General features: G+C 48.8%; 5 protein-coding genes across 5 annotated transcripts; 2 read left to right on the top strand and 3 right to left on the bottom strand.

The window, feature by feature from the left end:
- Nucleotides 1–281: 281 nt before the first annotated feature.
- B0J16DRAFT_145088 (uncharacterized protein) lies at nt 282–2,659 on the bottom strand. Its single transcript, XM_046121952.1, has 4 exons — nt 1,454–2,659; nt 1,323–1,404; nt 553–1,275; nt 282–458 (listed from the first exon to the last, which is right to left on the bottom strand). Exons 1-4 carry the CDS (start codon nt 2,306–2,308, stop codon nt 412–414), a joined length of 1,707 nt encoding a protein of 568 aa, XP_045983583.1. The 5' UTR covers nt 2,309–2,659; the 3' UTR covers nt 282–411.
- A 1,505-nt stretch (nt 2,660–4,164) lies between these two features.
- B0J16DRAFT_145085 (Deuterolysin metalloprotease family-domain-containing protein) lies at nt 4,165–5,996 on the bottom strand. The gene is made up of 2 exons (XM_046121951.1): nt 5,587–5,996; nt 4,165–5,432 (listed from the first exon to the last, which is right to left on the bottom strand). Exons 1-2 carry the CDS (start codon nt 5,831–5,833, stop codon nt 4,600–4,602), a joined length of 1,080 nt encoding a protein of 359 aa, XP_045983582.1. The 5' UTR covers nt 5,834–5,996; the 3' UTR covers nt 4,165–4,599.
- Nucleotides 5,997–7,701: 1,705 nt separating this feature from the next.
- B0J16DRAFT_415255 (proline racemase family) lies at nt 7,702–9,233 on the bottom strand (the record flags this gene model as incomplete). Its single annotated transcript, XM_046133508.1, has 1 exon — nt 7,702–9,233. The coding sequence occupies exon 1, from the start codon at nt 8,734–8,736 to the stop codon at nt 7,702–7,704; it is 1,035 nt and encodes a 344-aa protein (XP_045983581.1). The 5' UTR covers nt 8,737–9,233.
- A 500-nt stretch (nt 9,234–9,733) lies between these two features.
- On the top strand, nt 9,734–11,224 carry B0J16DRAFT_415254 (mannosyltransferase putative-domain-containing protein; the record flags this gene model as incomplete). The annotated part of the gene is made up of 1 exon (XM_046133507.1): nt 9,734–11,224. Exon 1 carries the CDS (start codon nt 9,767–9,769, stop codon nt 11,222–11,224), a length of 1,458 nt encoding a protein of 485 aa, XP_045983580.1. The 5' UTR covers nt 9,734–9,766.
- Nucleotides 11,222–13,036, top strand: B0J16DRAFT_342978 (uncharacterized protein). The gene has a single exon (XM_046127949.1). It carries the CDS (start codon nt 11,714–11,716, stop codon nt 12,854–12,856), a length of 1,143 nt encoding a protein of 380 aa, XP_045983579.1. The 5' UTR covers nt 11,222–11,713; the 3' UTR covers nt 12,857–13,036.
- Nucleotides 13,037–13,159: the final 123 nt, after the last annotated feature.

Below are 13,159 nucleotides of genomic sequence, written 5' to 3'. Positions count from 1 at the left end.
AGATTAACATTTAATCTAGCAGGAACGATAAAAGTACTGTGGGCAAGACCTAGAATTAAGGCTGCTGATCTCCCGATATCATCACGTTTCAAAGAAGCAATGAGTGGAGTACTCGAGTACTTTATTAGGTAACTGGAGGACAAGCATCGCATTCACCAAGCATACCAATCTCAAGCACCGTAATCAAGACGCGTTAAAGGATCATTATAATATCGTAAATTCGTTAATGATGTAGGGTTTTCCATAAAAGACTCCCATACCCAAACCAAATTGTCTAAATCTTGCCAAATAATATATCCATCAAATATAGGTACACACCGAGATCCTTTAGGTCGTATACTGTTGAAACATCCGCTCATAAGCCGTCGAGGCTGTCCATATTCTTTTCCGATCAATCTCGTAGTCGTGACGTTAAGTCAGAGTAGCAAACATGGCCCGCATGAGCTTAGGGGGAGGTCCTGTGCAGCCGAGTCAGCCACACGTTCAGAACAAAATGCTTAACGAAAAACGCGTACCTTTAACGGTACTTAGGTACGCTAATGGCCATCCTACCTTTCTTGTCCTTCTCGATACGAGGAGGTTTACGGTGCAGCACTTCCTTCTCAACCCGTTCTTCCCTGATGACCAACTGGCCATCGGGCAATCGCTCGGCGCGAACGAGCTCACCGCCAGTAGAGCGGCCTCTAGGTCGGTGCGCCAACTCGCGCTCGAGAGCCTTGATTTCCTTTCGAATGTCTTTGCCGCTTCGGGATCGTGAGCGGGATCGAACGACAAGCTCTTCGGGTTGGTGGTGATGGTGATAAGAGTCCCGGTAGTAGGAGTCGTAGCTTGACATGGTGGTAGAAGTTCGGGATGGTGAAACCTCTCGAATGACGGTTTCCTCGTAGTCATAGATGGATTGTTGAGGAGGAGGTCCAGCATGTGGGGGAGGGCCTGCAGGAGGGGGTCCCGGCTGGTAGAAAGTAGGAGGAGGCATTGGCTGTGCCATGGGAGGCGGGGGAGGTTGATAGTGCATAGCCGGAGGCGGACCAGGCATCGGCATCGGCATCGGCATAGGCGGCGGTGCCTGTTGAACTGGAGGTGCAGCTGGAGGCGGAGCTGGGGTTGCCATCACTGGAGGTGCAGGAGTAGGTGGTTCCTGAACAGGAGGAGCGGGAGGAGGCGGAGTCTTTGCTGGCGGTGGCTCAGGAGTAGGCTCTCTCACGGTCTCAGGAGGTGCAGGGAGAGCAGCTGTGGGTGCCTTGGGTTCTCGAGAAGCAGCAATCTCAGCTTCGACTGTATTGGCATTAGTTAAGTTCGAAGCAAATACTCGTGAAACTTACCCTTCTTGTAATCCTCGCTGACCTTGAGCAATTCGTCGATGTTATCTTGACCAAGAGCTTTCTGGACAATGAGTGTGTTGCCCTAAATAATGTTAGAGATTGTGTGCTAAATCGGCTCAAAACTGACAAACCTCTTCAAAGAATGGGTATCCGAGATCAATAAGAGCTCGCTTGGAAACAAGCTTGGCAGGAATGCGAGTCTTTCCCTTCTTGGGATACTCGCTTCTCACTGTAGTACCTCCGCTGCTGCTAGAGGAACGGCTGGAACTGGAACCGTAAGAGCTGCTTCGGACGGAACGAGTTCGAGTAGAGCGAGAATCGCGGCTTCGACCACGGCTCTTGCGGGATCGAGTGTATTCTCTTTCACGAACACGCTCGGGCATGGATCGGTAATCTTCGTCACCGTAATAGTCGGGCTCAGCGATTTTGATGTCGTCATAATGCTCATCGTTGTATCTGCGAGGCGGAGGCAGTCCTCGGCTCTTGGGCAGAGGAATAGGCTGGTAGGGAGGAGGTCTGTAGTCATCTCGAGCATCTCGTGGATCCCGAGGACGAACATCCTCGCGGCGAGCAGGAGCTGGGTATTCCTCACGGTGGTCGAGGAATCTGGGTCGGCGGTCATATGTGTCGAGAGATGATTGTCTGCGGAGGAATCCAGGTCGACGAGGAGGAGATTCACGGCGGGGGTAGTCTCTCTCTCGTTCCCTCTCTAGGACATCAGTTCGACGAGCCCAGGCAGGAGGCATGTCTCGATCTCTCTCGCGCTCCCTCTGAGGTTGAGGTGGGTAGCGAGAGTCATCGCCGTAGTAGCGACGGTCACGGACGTCGTCTTCGTCATAGTAACCGCGGCCAGGTCGACGGTCATGTCGCTCATCTGAGTGGTCGCGGCCTCGAGTGCTGCGTGTATAAGAGGCTCTGTCATCCTCGAAGCCGCCCCGGTTTTGGGACATTCGCTCGAAGCGATCGCGGTCCCAGCGTTCGGCCATTGTTGTAGATGTGCTATTTGCAGTGGGTGATTTGTGATGGTGGCTGCTAGAACCAGACCGAAAGGTATAAGCTGGTCGTGTGCCAGCCGGTTGTTAGTCGGGCGCCTGTTTGTCGAAAGGGTATCGAGTGAAAAGATGAAAGAATGATGATGGAGAGAAAGAAGGGGAAGAGAGAGGAAATGTACTGGAGGGTGGGTGGGATAAGTGACTGAGGGAGGGAGAAAGGACCAAGGATTAGTGGTATCGAACTTGTCCTGGGATTGGATGAGCCAAGATGGAGGGTGAGTGAGGAAAGACCAAGACGGCCGATGACGTTGACAGCTTAAGACCTGACCCCGCTTGTCGAGACATCCATTCCAGGGCCGAACGAGGTCTAGTGGGGACTTTGTACTTCCACAGGACTGCTAGCGGCTTGTGACTCCCGCTACAGGGGGCTGAGCGGTACAGGAAGAGCCCTGAAGTTTTAATTGCTCTCTTGTCCAGCTGATGACGCCCTGTGATGAAAGACCCTTGATGAATTGGTGAGACAAGAGCAAGACAAGACACCTGATGGGGAGAGATTGTACGACATATAACCAGCAGACTGGAGTTTCCAAGTCCTCGAGTATTTGTTTAAAGCTTACGACAAAACGGTACCAACGTACAAGCGGGTTGAAACGTTACGTACCGGTACACAGCCATTTTTACACAAAGAAAAGTCTCCTCAGCCATAGATGGTCTCGACGCCCAAGCACAAGCCAAGTGGGCCGGCACAGCCAAAAGCCGGATTATGGCACATTAATGCAGGGACTGGGATTGTGAAAACGGTAGCAGCTGGAACCTCTAGATAGATCATACTGTCTTTAAAAATCCATTTTATATCAAGAAAAAAGACAATAAAAGACATTTGTTAAGTTGCAGATGAACATTGTGTACGGTGATGATCATCACGTGGGACCAGCCGTTCTAAAAATGGCATCTCCATCAACTTCTTCTCCATCTTCATGATAACAAGTGACAAGAAACCCACAATGAACAAAGTTTCTCAGCCTGCAGGGTCCTCCCCTGAACCAGGCTAAAGTCGAGCCTCAGTTCTTTGTCTTTCTCTTACCGAGCTCTGGACTTGGGATACTCCACCGACAACGGTACCGTCCGTTTCTTTGTGATGGATGGTGCGCTATTCGTTGGGAAGCACAATTACACTGTCTATTGATTGGAAATACCAATCATCAACTGCCGCAATGATGTCTGTGCGACTACAACACTGTTTTTAGCTCTTACCGAGCTCTTCTTTGAATAACAAACTTGTTCGGGGACTCGGGATGTTTTTTCTGACTCGCTCTGACCAGATCCATCCTTGAACGAAGCTGCAAGGACCTCTCCTCTCTGTACGATGACGTCGAGTCCATCCCCGCTAAAACATCCAGTCTCCGGACCAATCATTTGCTCTCAACTCTTTTGGGTGCTCTCACCCACGTGAAACCTGGAACAAGTTCAAGTCAAGTCCCCAGAAGTGATCATCGTGGGAATGCTTCGGTTCGATCCGACATTAACTGCCCGATACTCTGGGCTGGGCAATCTCTTTGTGCCTGATCAGCCCTTCTGGAGTCTTGACAGATCTTTAATCTTCCGGCAACCGAACTCGATGGATCCCTGCTCCCGGGGGCCGCTTTCTTTGTGCCTTGGCCTAGGTTAGTCTCCGGCTGTCCTGCAGATGCCAGCACAACTTATTCTTTGCTGTTCCACCTTTTCTATCGTCTCGTTTCAACGGCGTGAGCTTTCAAGGTAGTGCTTTCCTCACGGTCCAGCTGTCTCAGTCTCGGGGTGATGTTGGCCGACATTTTCGACTAGTGTCGGACAAAGGCGAGGATACCCTGGGTTCCTATTTCAGCGCGAGTCCACTTGTCAGTGTCTAAACTTTTCTTTGTCCGGGATGGTATTTCCAGATGCTGGTCTGTTCAAAGTGTTTTACGTCACATCGGTAAGTTTGGATATAAGATGACAAGTGTCCTGCACCGATGGCTTCAAAGACGGGATCAGTAGGTCTGCTTATATCACTCCAGATCGGGTTTTGGGCTATCACATCCCAAGCTTGCAGCAATATCTGATATGCTACCCTATTCAAACGAGTGTCAGTTCGCCGAATGGCAAAAGCTCGAATCATGATTCACGCCATGCGGTATAGTGGATTGTTGATGAGTACTGCACTCAAACCATGGTCATTCATTGTGTATCCTAAAAAGCCCGAAATATTATCCAAAAACCCATCATTACCCTCCCACTCGCACTTGTGCTGCCCAAATGTCACCCAATCAACAACTCATAGAAACAGCCTGTGCATACAAAGCATACGTATCAGCGTGATTGATGTTCTGATCCGCCGTCAAGCTGCGGACAAAGCTGTATCCGTAACCACCAAAATCAGAAGTACCCTTGATCTGATTCAGATGCGTCATCTCATGCAAGTTGGTGTTACCCTTATCTTGACCATGACAGCTAGACGTCGTGGCGGGCAGGCGGTCAAAGTACAAGTCGCAGTATGACATGTAGTTGGCATTAGGAACAGTATACGCGAGAACGCCATTCTTGCACGCGCCGTATTGGTCGCTGCAGTAGTAGCGCATATCTCCCGAATCAATGGTTCCGCACGCGCCGGCGATTTTGGAAAAGACGTCTGCTACGGTTGATCGCGTCGCTTGGTCAGAGCGTTTGAAAAACTCGTCCAGCTTCTCAGCTGGACCGTTAGATGCAGCGTTTTGGGCGTTGACGGCTTGGTCGAAGCATTGTTTCAGAGCGGCTTGAGTGACGGCGAGTCTGTCACCGGAACAGTCGCTTTGGACTTGGGCTCGCTTGTTGTGGAAGGCTGTGCGGACGGAAAAGGCCTGGGGGCCGTCGACTTCGGCGTCGAGTTGGTTGGAGTAGAACGGGACGGAGCCGATGAGTTCGGTGGAGTTTTCGAGGGCGAAGGAGAGGGCGCCTGAGGTTGAGATGCTGAATTTGCCGCCGGTGGAAAGGTCGTGGAATTCGGCGATGTCGAAGGTGACTTCGGCAGAGCCTCCAGCAGGGATTCTTTGAAAGGAGGTGTCGTCGAGCATGGAGGTGTCGATGGAGAGGCGAATACCATCAAAGGGAACAGGCTTCCTTTCTGTTCGTGGTCAGCATGTGTCTACCATGGAGTGAGGATGAGCGAAGACAATTGGGTAATTGTGCCACAAATTTGCTATCGTGATGATTGAGCATTGCATATATTCATGCCCGGCATCATCTACCCAGTATGTTCACTCATCTTGAAAACTTACCAGCAGTAGCGCTAAAGTCACTAGCAGAGTAAACCTGAGCCTTCTCAACAGGAGTTTCATCAAGAAACGTTCCAAGCCGGAGCAACTTCAAGTTGCTTCTACCATTATTGGTAATGGTAGCCTTGATTTTAGAGTTGCCCTGCAACTGCAATTCGACATCGAGAGGAGTAGGAGCGCGTTGGCCCCAGAAGGGAAAAGGGAAAGCAACAGCCACAGAGGCAAAAGCAAGACCAGCAAGCAATTTCATGATTGATAAAAGAGTGTGTCGTAAATTAATGAAAAGTACAGCAAAAAATGAATGAACGAATGAATGAAGAAGAAACAAGGGAACGGCGTGAGAAGGGATGGTAAAGCATTGTGAAGCAGACACTGCCTGTATACTTATAAGATTGGGTTTGGTGTTTATTAGCTCGACAGGGGCATGGGATGATTGCGATCTTAATGCTTGAGCCAAGATGTGGACCGTGTGTCGTGTGTATCAGCCTGTTGCTGTTTCGGTTAGTTTTGTAGCTTACGGTTGTTCAATATGTTTGATACAGAGGAACATCAAGGTTGTTGATTAAGTGGTTTCTAATTAATTCTCCGAAGGATGATAAGTCTTACTTACACCCCGACTATCCCTCATTACCTCCAATTGTATATACTCAAACTCTTCAATTGAGACATTTGATACGATTGAGTTTGCGATCTTAAACCTGCAAGTCAGAAACCAAATTATCTCAGGATCAAGTGCCGGTCCGGGCGTCATGCCAAACCGCCTGTCTCACCCTTTCCGAAACACAGATTGTAGCATCGTCACAAGGATATGGTCTAGACCCCACTACCAACAACCAAAAAAAGGGACATGTCAGAATATTATTCCCGATAGCGTAAAAGCCTGCGAGAATCAGATCGGGTGAAATTCTTCAGTGGTATTATAAGATCGTATTAAGAAGACTGGATCGAGTTGTGAATTGAGCTTGTTTAGAATGGTCTTGGCGCTGTTGTAAGTAGCGGGTAAGTGAGTGTTTCTAGGTAGACACGAGTTCTACACAACGTTGGTTGGTGGACGGATATAAAAGCTGGCATGTGTATCAAGTAGATAGTATCTTCCGGTGGTTGTTCAATTTAGGTGCAATATAGGTAACCAACCGTGTGTTTGTAGAGCGCCATGAGCATCAGGACCAAGCTGGACGTAACCTTATGGCCTGTCGATTCATCCTGATGGTTTGCCGGTGCCTATCGAGGCCACGAGATTTCGCGGCATATGAATAATGGTGGAAGAAAAGAGGAGGAGGAGTAGGGGGAGGCCTAGAAACCTAGCAAGAGATCTAACCTGCCAGGTAGGCCAAAGAAAAACTAAGACTTAGTTAAGGGTATCATAAAGATTATAATAGTCTACCCTAAGCTTTAGTGCCTAAGCACATCTAAGTTATTTTGTCAATAGGCTTCTGTATCCTAGTTATTTTCGGACCGCCTGCCTGCCTACCAAAACGGACATAGCAGACCCTATATCTTTCATCTCCTAACATTCGCTCTTGTTAAATCTTCCAGGATAAAGGAAGAAGCCCTATGCTCAGGAAGGCCGGTTATGCCTGGCCTACCATGTCGAAGTCAGCATCAGGGTCTTGTACATTGGTCTTAGTTTCGACACAGTGCTGTATTCCCGGCGGCAGCTCAAGAGGGCAACGCATCCGCAACGTTACGTTGTAGCCACCCATTGTAAGTACATAACTCTATCGTTTACGACTGCTCAATTGTCCAACAGAGTCGTATATCACAGGAGGCCTCCTGGTAAGTCATCTCCAGCCATAAATGGCAACGCTGAGGCCATCTAGAGCGATTAGCACCGTCTGTGTTTGCGGTGAGCCATTGTTCTCAGATATATTGCGGCCAGGGAACTAGTGGCCATTTAGAGTATTGAGTCCGTGAGCAGGTCAGTCGTACGGGTCTGGTGGCATACGAGATCCATCAGCTTATTCTTGATCTTTAAGATAGCTTACACGAGATTAACCAGATTGACTTGTAGACTTTTCGTACTCTAAGCAGCTGAGCTCGTTATGTCTTGCTGCTCACGATAGACCGCAGAAGCACGATTCATAAACAGAATCTTATTCTATCTCCCAAAGCTTTTACTTATGGATCCAAATGCCATGTATCGCCAACACGAAAACCCTCAGGAAACGGATCCGTGTGATCCAACACAACCTGCTTAAAGGCCGTTATCCAAGCCTGCCCCTCAACAGAAGGATAAACAGCAGAATACTCCCCAACCTGCGTAGTGCCCTCCACCCTTCCGATAAACTCCGTCCCAGTAATCCCCCGATGATAAAAGTTCTCTCCCTCTTTTAACTCCCCTCTCGCATGGAGAACAGCTAGTCGGGCACGTGTCCCTGTTCCACAGGGGCTTCGATCTAGACGTCCCGGGGATACAACGACTGTATTGTTCGCAGCCTTTCCATCTTTGTACTCGTAAAGAGGTTCAGTGAACTCGATGATCGTTACACCATGGATTCCCGAGTTTTCGGGATGGACGGGGTCTGTTTGGTCCATTGTAGCTCTCTTGATGCGTTCTCCGACTTCCACCAGCTTGGCTCCTTCGGTGTTCTTGATCTTGAGATCAACTGACGCAGCATCAACCAAGACGTAGATCATGCCCCCGTAAGCAATATCGACTTTCACTTTCCCAAGCCCAGGGACTTCAATTTCCTTATCCAGCGCAAACACAAACGCTGGTACGTTATGAAACCTGACGCTCTTGCACTTACCCTTTTCACATTTTGCATACGCAGTAACCAGCCCAGCCGGCGCATCAAGCTTAACCACCGTCTCAGGCTCTTTCATCTCCACCATGCCAGTCTCTAGCAAACAAGTCACTGTCGCAACGGTATTTGCGCCAGACATAGGTGGGTACTCTTCATGCTCCATGATGATGAAGCCATAATCTGCCTCGGGGTTTGTTGGAGGAAGAAGGAGGTTGTGACACATTGCTGAACATCCTCTTGGTTCGTTGAGGAGAAGATTTCGAAGGTGGTCTTCTTTTTGGCTGAAGTATACCATCTTGTCGTACATTGTTTTGCCGGGGACGTCACGGACGCCGCCGGTTACGACGTCGCAGACTTCCCCGCCGCAGTGGACGCCCACGGTGTTGAAGCTGCGTTTGTAGGGCATATTTGAGAGGTTGAAGTAAAGTAGTACAGAAGAATGGAGATATTTAAACTGTCATCTTTGCTCTAGAAACAAGCTCTATTTTATATAACTGACTTACATCCTATGATATTACACAGAAGTGTCGGAAACAACAACCGTAGTCTCTATGTTCTCTATCCAGACGCCGCAATCGGCAATTTAACATGATTAGTTGTCAATTCGACCTTCGTACCTTACCTCAAGCTTTCCCGCATATTTATGGGGTTTAACTTAACCGTCCGTAGGTAACAGAAGATTGATTAGGGTGCGCTAATTCGTTTGACACTTTAAAGCCCGCCAAGTATGAGTTCGCTTGATCAATCCAGGGGCCCGTCTGGGGTCAAGGACATCGGATCCCGATCCGTAGTGGCCATGCATTGAATGTGGAACGATCGACGCCGGCAACAGACGCTGATAAACCGCTCGAATAGAACGCATTATGGTTATTATCCGGTCGTTTTGAAGCGGCAAGAACGCTGGACATTTTTCACAGGATGTGGTCTGATGAATGAACCAATAAGACCTCGGCTGTAACCGTCTGTTGGTTCGCGGTCTTGACCTGCATATGTGAATCTCGTCCCGCACCTAGTCTGATCGTCAACTCTCGGCTATTGCCGACTTGTTCCCGCAACGCTATCACCATTAGCTTCGAATTTATCTTGGATTTCTCCCACTTAATCAATGATGTAGCACTATAACTCCAAAATTCCAGTAGAAGAAATGGCAGGAATTCAACATATAGTCGTCGAGTTTCCTTCAGGTCGAGATTGGCATTGTCCTTGACTCAAGCAAGACACTGACCTGACTGCTCTTGGGATCTGCAAGGATATGTATGCCGTCTGGACAACAGCTTGGAATCCTTCCATATCACATCGCCTGGCTCCACTATGGATGCTTCGTTAGGCCGCGCTTACGCCATCTCATCTCCGTTCCTGATCTAAGTACCTACCGGCCCTCTGTTGATTCCACGCAAGCGTCACGTCACACGAGCAACGACTTTGTCAACTTGATCATGTCGCTGGCTTCAGCATTCATTGTTAGGGTCGGGCAGACTGTAAGAGAGCCTCCACGCGCTCTTGTACGCTTGGGCGTCTTTGCTGCGTTTTCTATTCTTCTGATTCTTTTTACTTGGAAAGGCTCTTCTAGCTTATCGTATGGCTGGAGCGCGGCGCCGATAAGCGAGGCTGAGCTTAAGAACATTTCGTTAAAGGCGAAGGAGTTTGGCGAGAGTCCGGTTAAAGCACCGTATAAAACTACTTTTTGGGAAGTTGGTCAACGGTCGAGGGAGTTGAGGAAATGGATTGAGAGGTCTGATCATGTCGGGACTTCTGAATATGCTGGGCGCCAATTGCACGATGTTGTTGAGACGACTGCGCAGGAATTATTCCCTTTCTTGAAAAACCCACCGCGCAGGCCAAAGACGAAAACACCGCTGGCTGATTTGAGACGGACTTTCGTTAAAGGATCAAAGGGAATTGTTATCCCCGTTGGAGGTGGTGAACAATCTGTTCGGTTTGCCGGCCATTTAATCGTCAGTTTGCGAAAGGTCTTGGGTTCTCGATTACCGATTGAGATTGTGTATGCAGGAGAGGATGATCTACCGAAGAAGGATCGCGACAGAATCTCAAGCCTGGATGGTGCAACCGATATCGAGTTTGTCGACATCTTCACCATCTTCGATGACACGACTTTGAAGCTCAAAGATGGAGGTTGGGCTATCAAGGCCTTCGCAATGTTGGGATCTCGCTTTGAAGAGGCGATTCTCCTAGACGCAGATGCTGTTTTCATCCAACAGCCCGAGAAACTTTTCTCTCAACGGGCATACAAGGAGAAGGGCGCTCTACTCTTCCACGACAGACTTCTTTGGCAACATGCCTTCAGATCGCGCCACGATTGGTGGGTAGACCAAATCAAGGTCCCATCAGCGGAAATGAACAATTCCCTCGTCTGGACGGAAGACTACGCCGAAGAATGCGATTCGGGAGTCGTGGTCCTCAACAAAGGCCGCGTAGACACTCTCGTCGGCCTGCTCCACGTAGCATGGCAAAACACGCACGACGTCCGCGAAGAAGTAACCTACCGACTCGGCCATGGAGATAAGGAGTCTTGGTGGCTCGGTCTAGAACTTGGTGGTTCGCAGTATGAATTCGAGAAGCATTACGGCTCGATGTTAGGCTGGGGCAAAGGCGACGACAAGGTGTGTAGTTTTGTTATCGCACATACGGATGAGAAAGACAAGTTACTGTGGTACAATGGAAGCTTGTTGAAAAACAAGAGGGTGGATCCGGAGGGGTATGAAGTTCCAGAGTATTGGATGATGGATGGAAAGTGGCACAAGGGTAGGACGAAGGATGATATGAGTTGTATGGATGGAAGTGAGGTTTTGAAGTTGAGTGATAAGGAGGAACATATTTTGAGAGAGAGTATTGATGTCGCGAAAAAGGTGGATGAGGCTTTGAAGAGGGGTTGATGATGTATATATGTATATTATTTAAGATATAAATGCGTAGTATAATACTTTCTTTCTTGGCACATTCCAGTCTTCAATAATCGACTAGAGCTAGTTGAGCCGCCGTCAAACAACGGGGTTTCCTGTATGGGGTAAAGATATCGGGTCCTGATCCGTGGTCGGCTAATGCGGAGTAAACGACACCGGTAACAGGTACCGATGAGATATCCATCCAGATAGTATGGGGAAAATATCTTCAAAGTCAAGGTAATTAGAACACAGAAGAACAAATCTAGGCAATCCGTTCTTGGTGGGTTCATGCGAGTTGGGACAATAGAAACTCGGAATAGATAATTGGATGATGGTGCTGACGGCTATCACGATGAAGCGGAGATCTACCCCGACCTCGCATTTATAAGCTACCTTGCAATAAATAGCTTCATATGCCCATCTCACCAATCGATACCTATTCTTCATCTCTTTTCACAATACTGGTCAGCATAAACCAACATGACAAACGGCCTCCTCATCCTCGGCGACGCAGAGATCCGCAACCTTCTGCTAACCCTCTCAAAACCCGAAATCCTCACCTTCAAAACCGCCTTCGAAAAAGTCCTCGTCGACTTCTCCGTCGGCGGCGAAGGCGAGTACCAACCAACGCCAGATTTCGTCAACAGACCTTCCGGTCAAAAGACTCTCTTTCGCACCTTCACATCTCCAGACGGCGTAGGCACCAAAATCGTCGTCACGCCAGCACCTATTACAGATAAAGATGGAAACACTGTGAATCGTCCTTTGGGTGGTTTGCTTTCGCTGTGTGATTCCGCTGGTGTGCCGACGGGTATACTCAACGCCGCTGAACCAACAGGATATCGTACTACGCTTTCTGCGCTTATTCCTTGGACGTGGAGACGATGCACAGAGAATATTGTTGTTTTTGGCGCAGGGAAGCAGGGGCTTTGGCATGCAAGACTTGCTCTGGCGCTGAGAGGTGATGAAATTAAGAATATTACTATTGTTAATCGATCAGTTGGAAGGGCGAGGGACTTGGTGAAGCAGGTCACAGAAGAGAACGAGAAGTACTGGAAGTCTGAGGCTAAGCTGGATGTGCTTGATCATGCGCAGTCAGACTACGATGAGGCTTTGGCGTCACTGTTGGGCTCAGCGGATGCGGTATTCTGTACCGTCGGTTCAACAAGTCCTCTGTTTCAACTGAAAGTAATACTCGGTGATGGATCACGAAGCAGATTGCCGTTCGTCGGAGCTATCGGTTCCTGGCAACCCGATATGATCGAGTTAGATCCTGAGATGCTCCGTCATGCAGCTTCACGAGACGACTCATACGGTCCACACGGCGCAAAGGGAAGCATTCTTGTGGATGATCTTGAAGAAGCACTGGTCAAGTCCGGGGAGGTGATACAGAGTGGCCTCAAGGAAGAAAGATTACTTCAAGTGGGAGAGATCCTAGACTGGCTTGATGATAAGTCTGAGAGGAAGCCTGAGGGAGGTGTTGAGAAGCTCAAGACTTGGATCAGTGAGGGGTTTGTGGTGTATAAGGGTATTGGAGTTAGTGTGACGGATATCGCTGCTGGTAATGCGATTCTTGAACTGGCCAGGAAGCGCAATGTTGGAACTACTATTCCCAATTTCTAGATCAGAGAAACAATGTTTAACAATAATGGGTTGACTCTGATATGCATCTCGTACGTTACCAAGCCAGTACAGAGACCCTATATCATGTACAGTATAGTCACATGCTGCAGCCAACATGCAATGCAGAAGCAGTTGCACTCCCAAGTTGTACAAGGCAGGGCATAATAAACAGAAGATTACTTGCATCGCATGTAATTAATTGACAGCTGAGCTGCTGATCGTGGATCGACTTCCGGGGTGCATGCATGACGTAATCTACCGGGCTTTTCCCGCTAAAACCGCGTCCCTGGGAACCTAAACCCG

The sequence above is a fragment of the Fusarium flagelliforme genome (genome assembly GCF_020744385.1).
Source record: "Fusarium flagelliforme strain FIESC 12 MPI-CAGE-AA-0113 chromosome Unknown B0J16scaffold_4, whole genome shotgun sequence".
Classification (NCBI taxonomy): Eukaryota; Fungi; Ascomycota; class Sordariomycetes; order Hypocreales; family Nectriaceae; genus Fusarium; species Fusarium flagelliforme.
The sequence above is the reverse complement of the archived record's forward strand: the minus strand, read 5'-3'. Positions and strand labels throughout refer to the sequence as shown.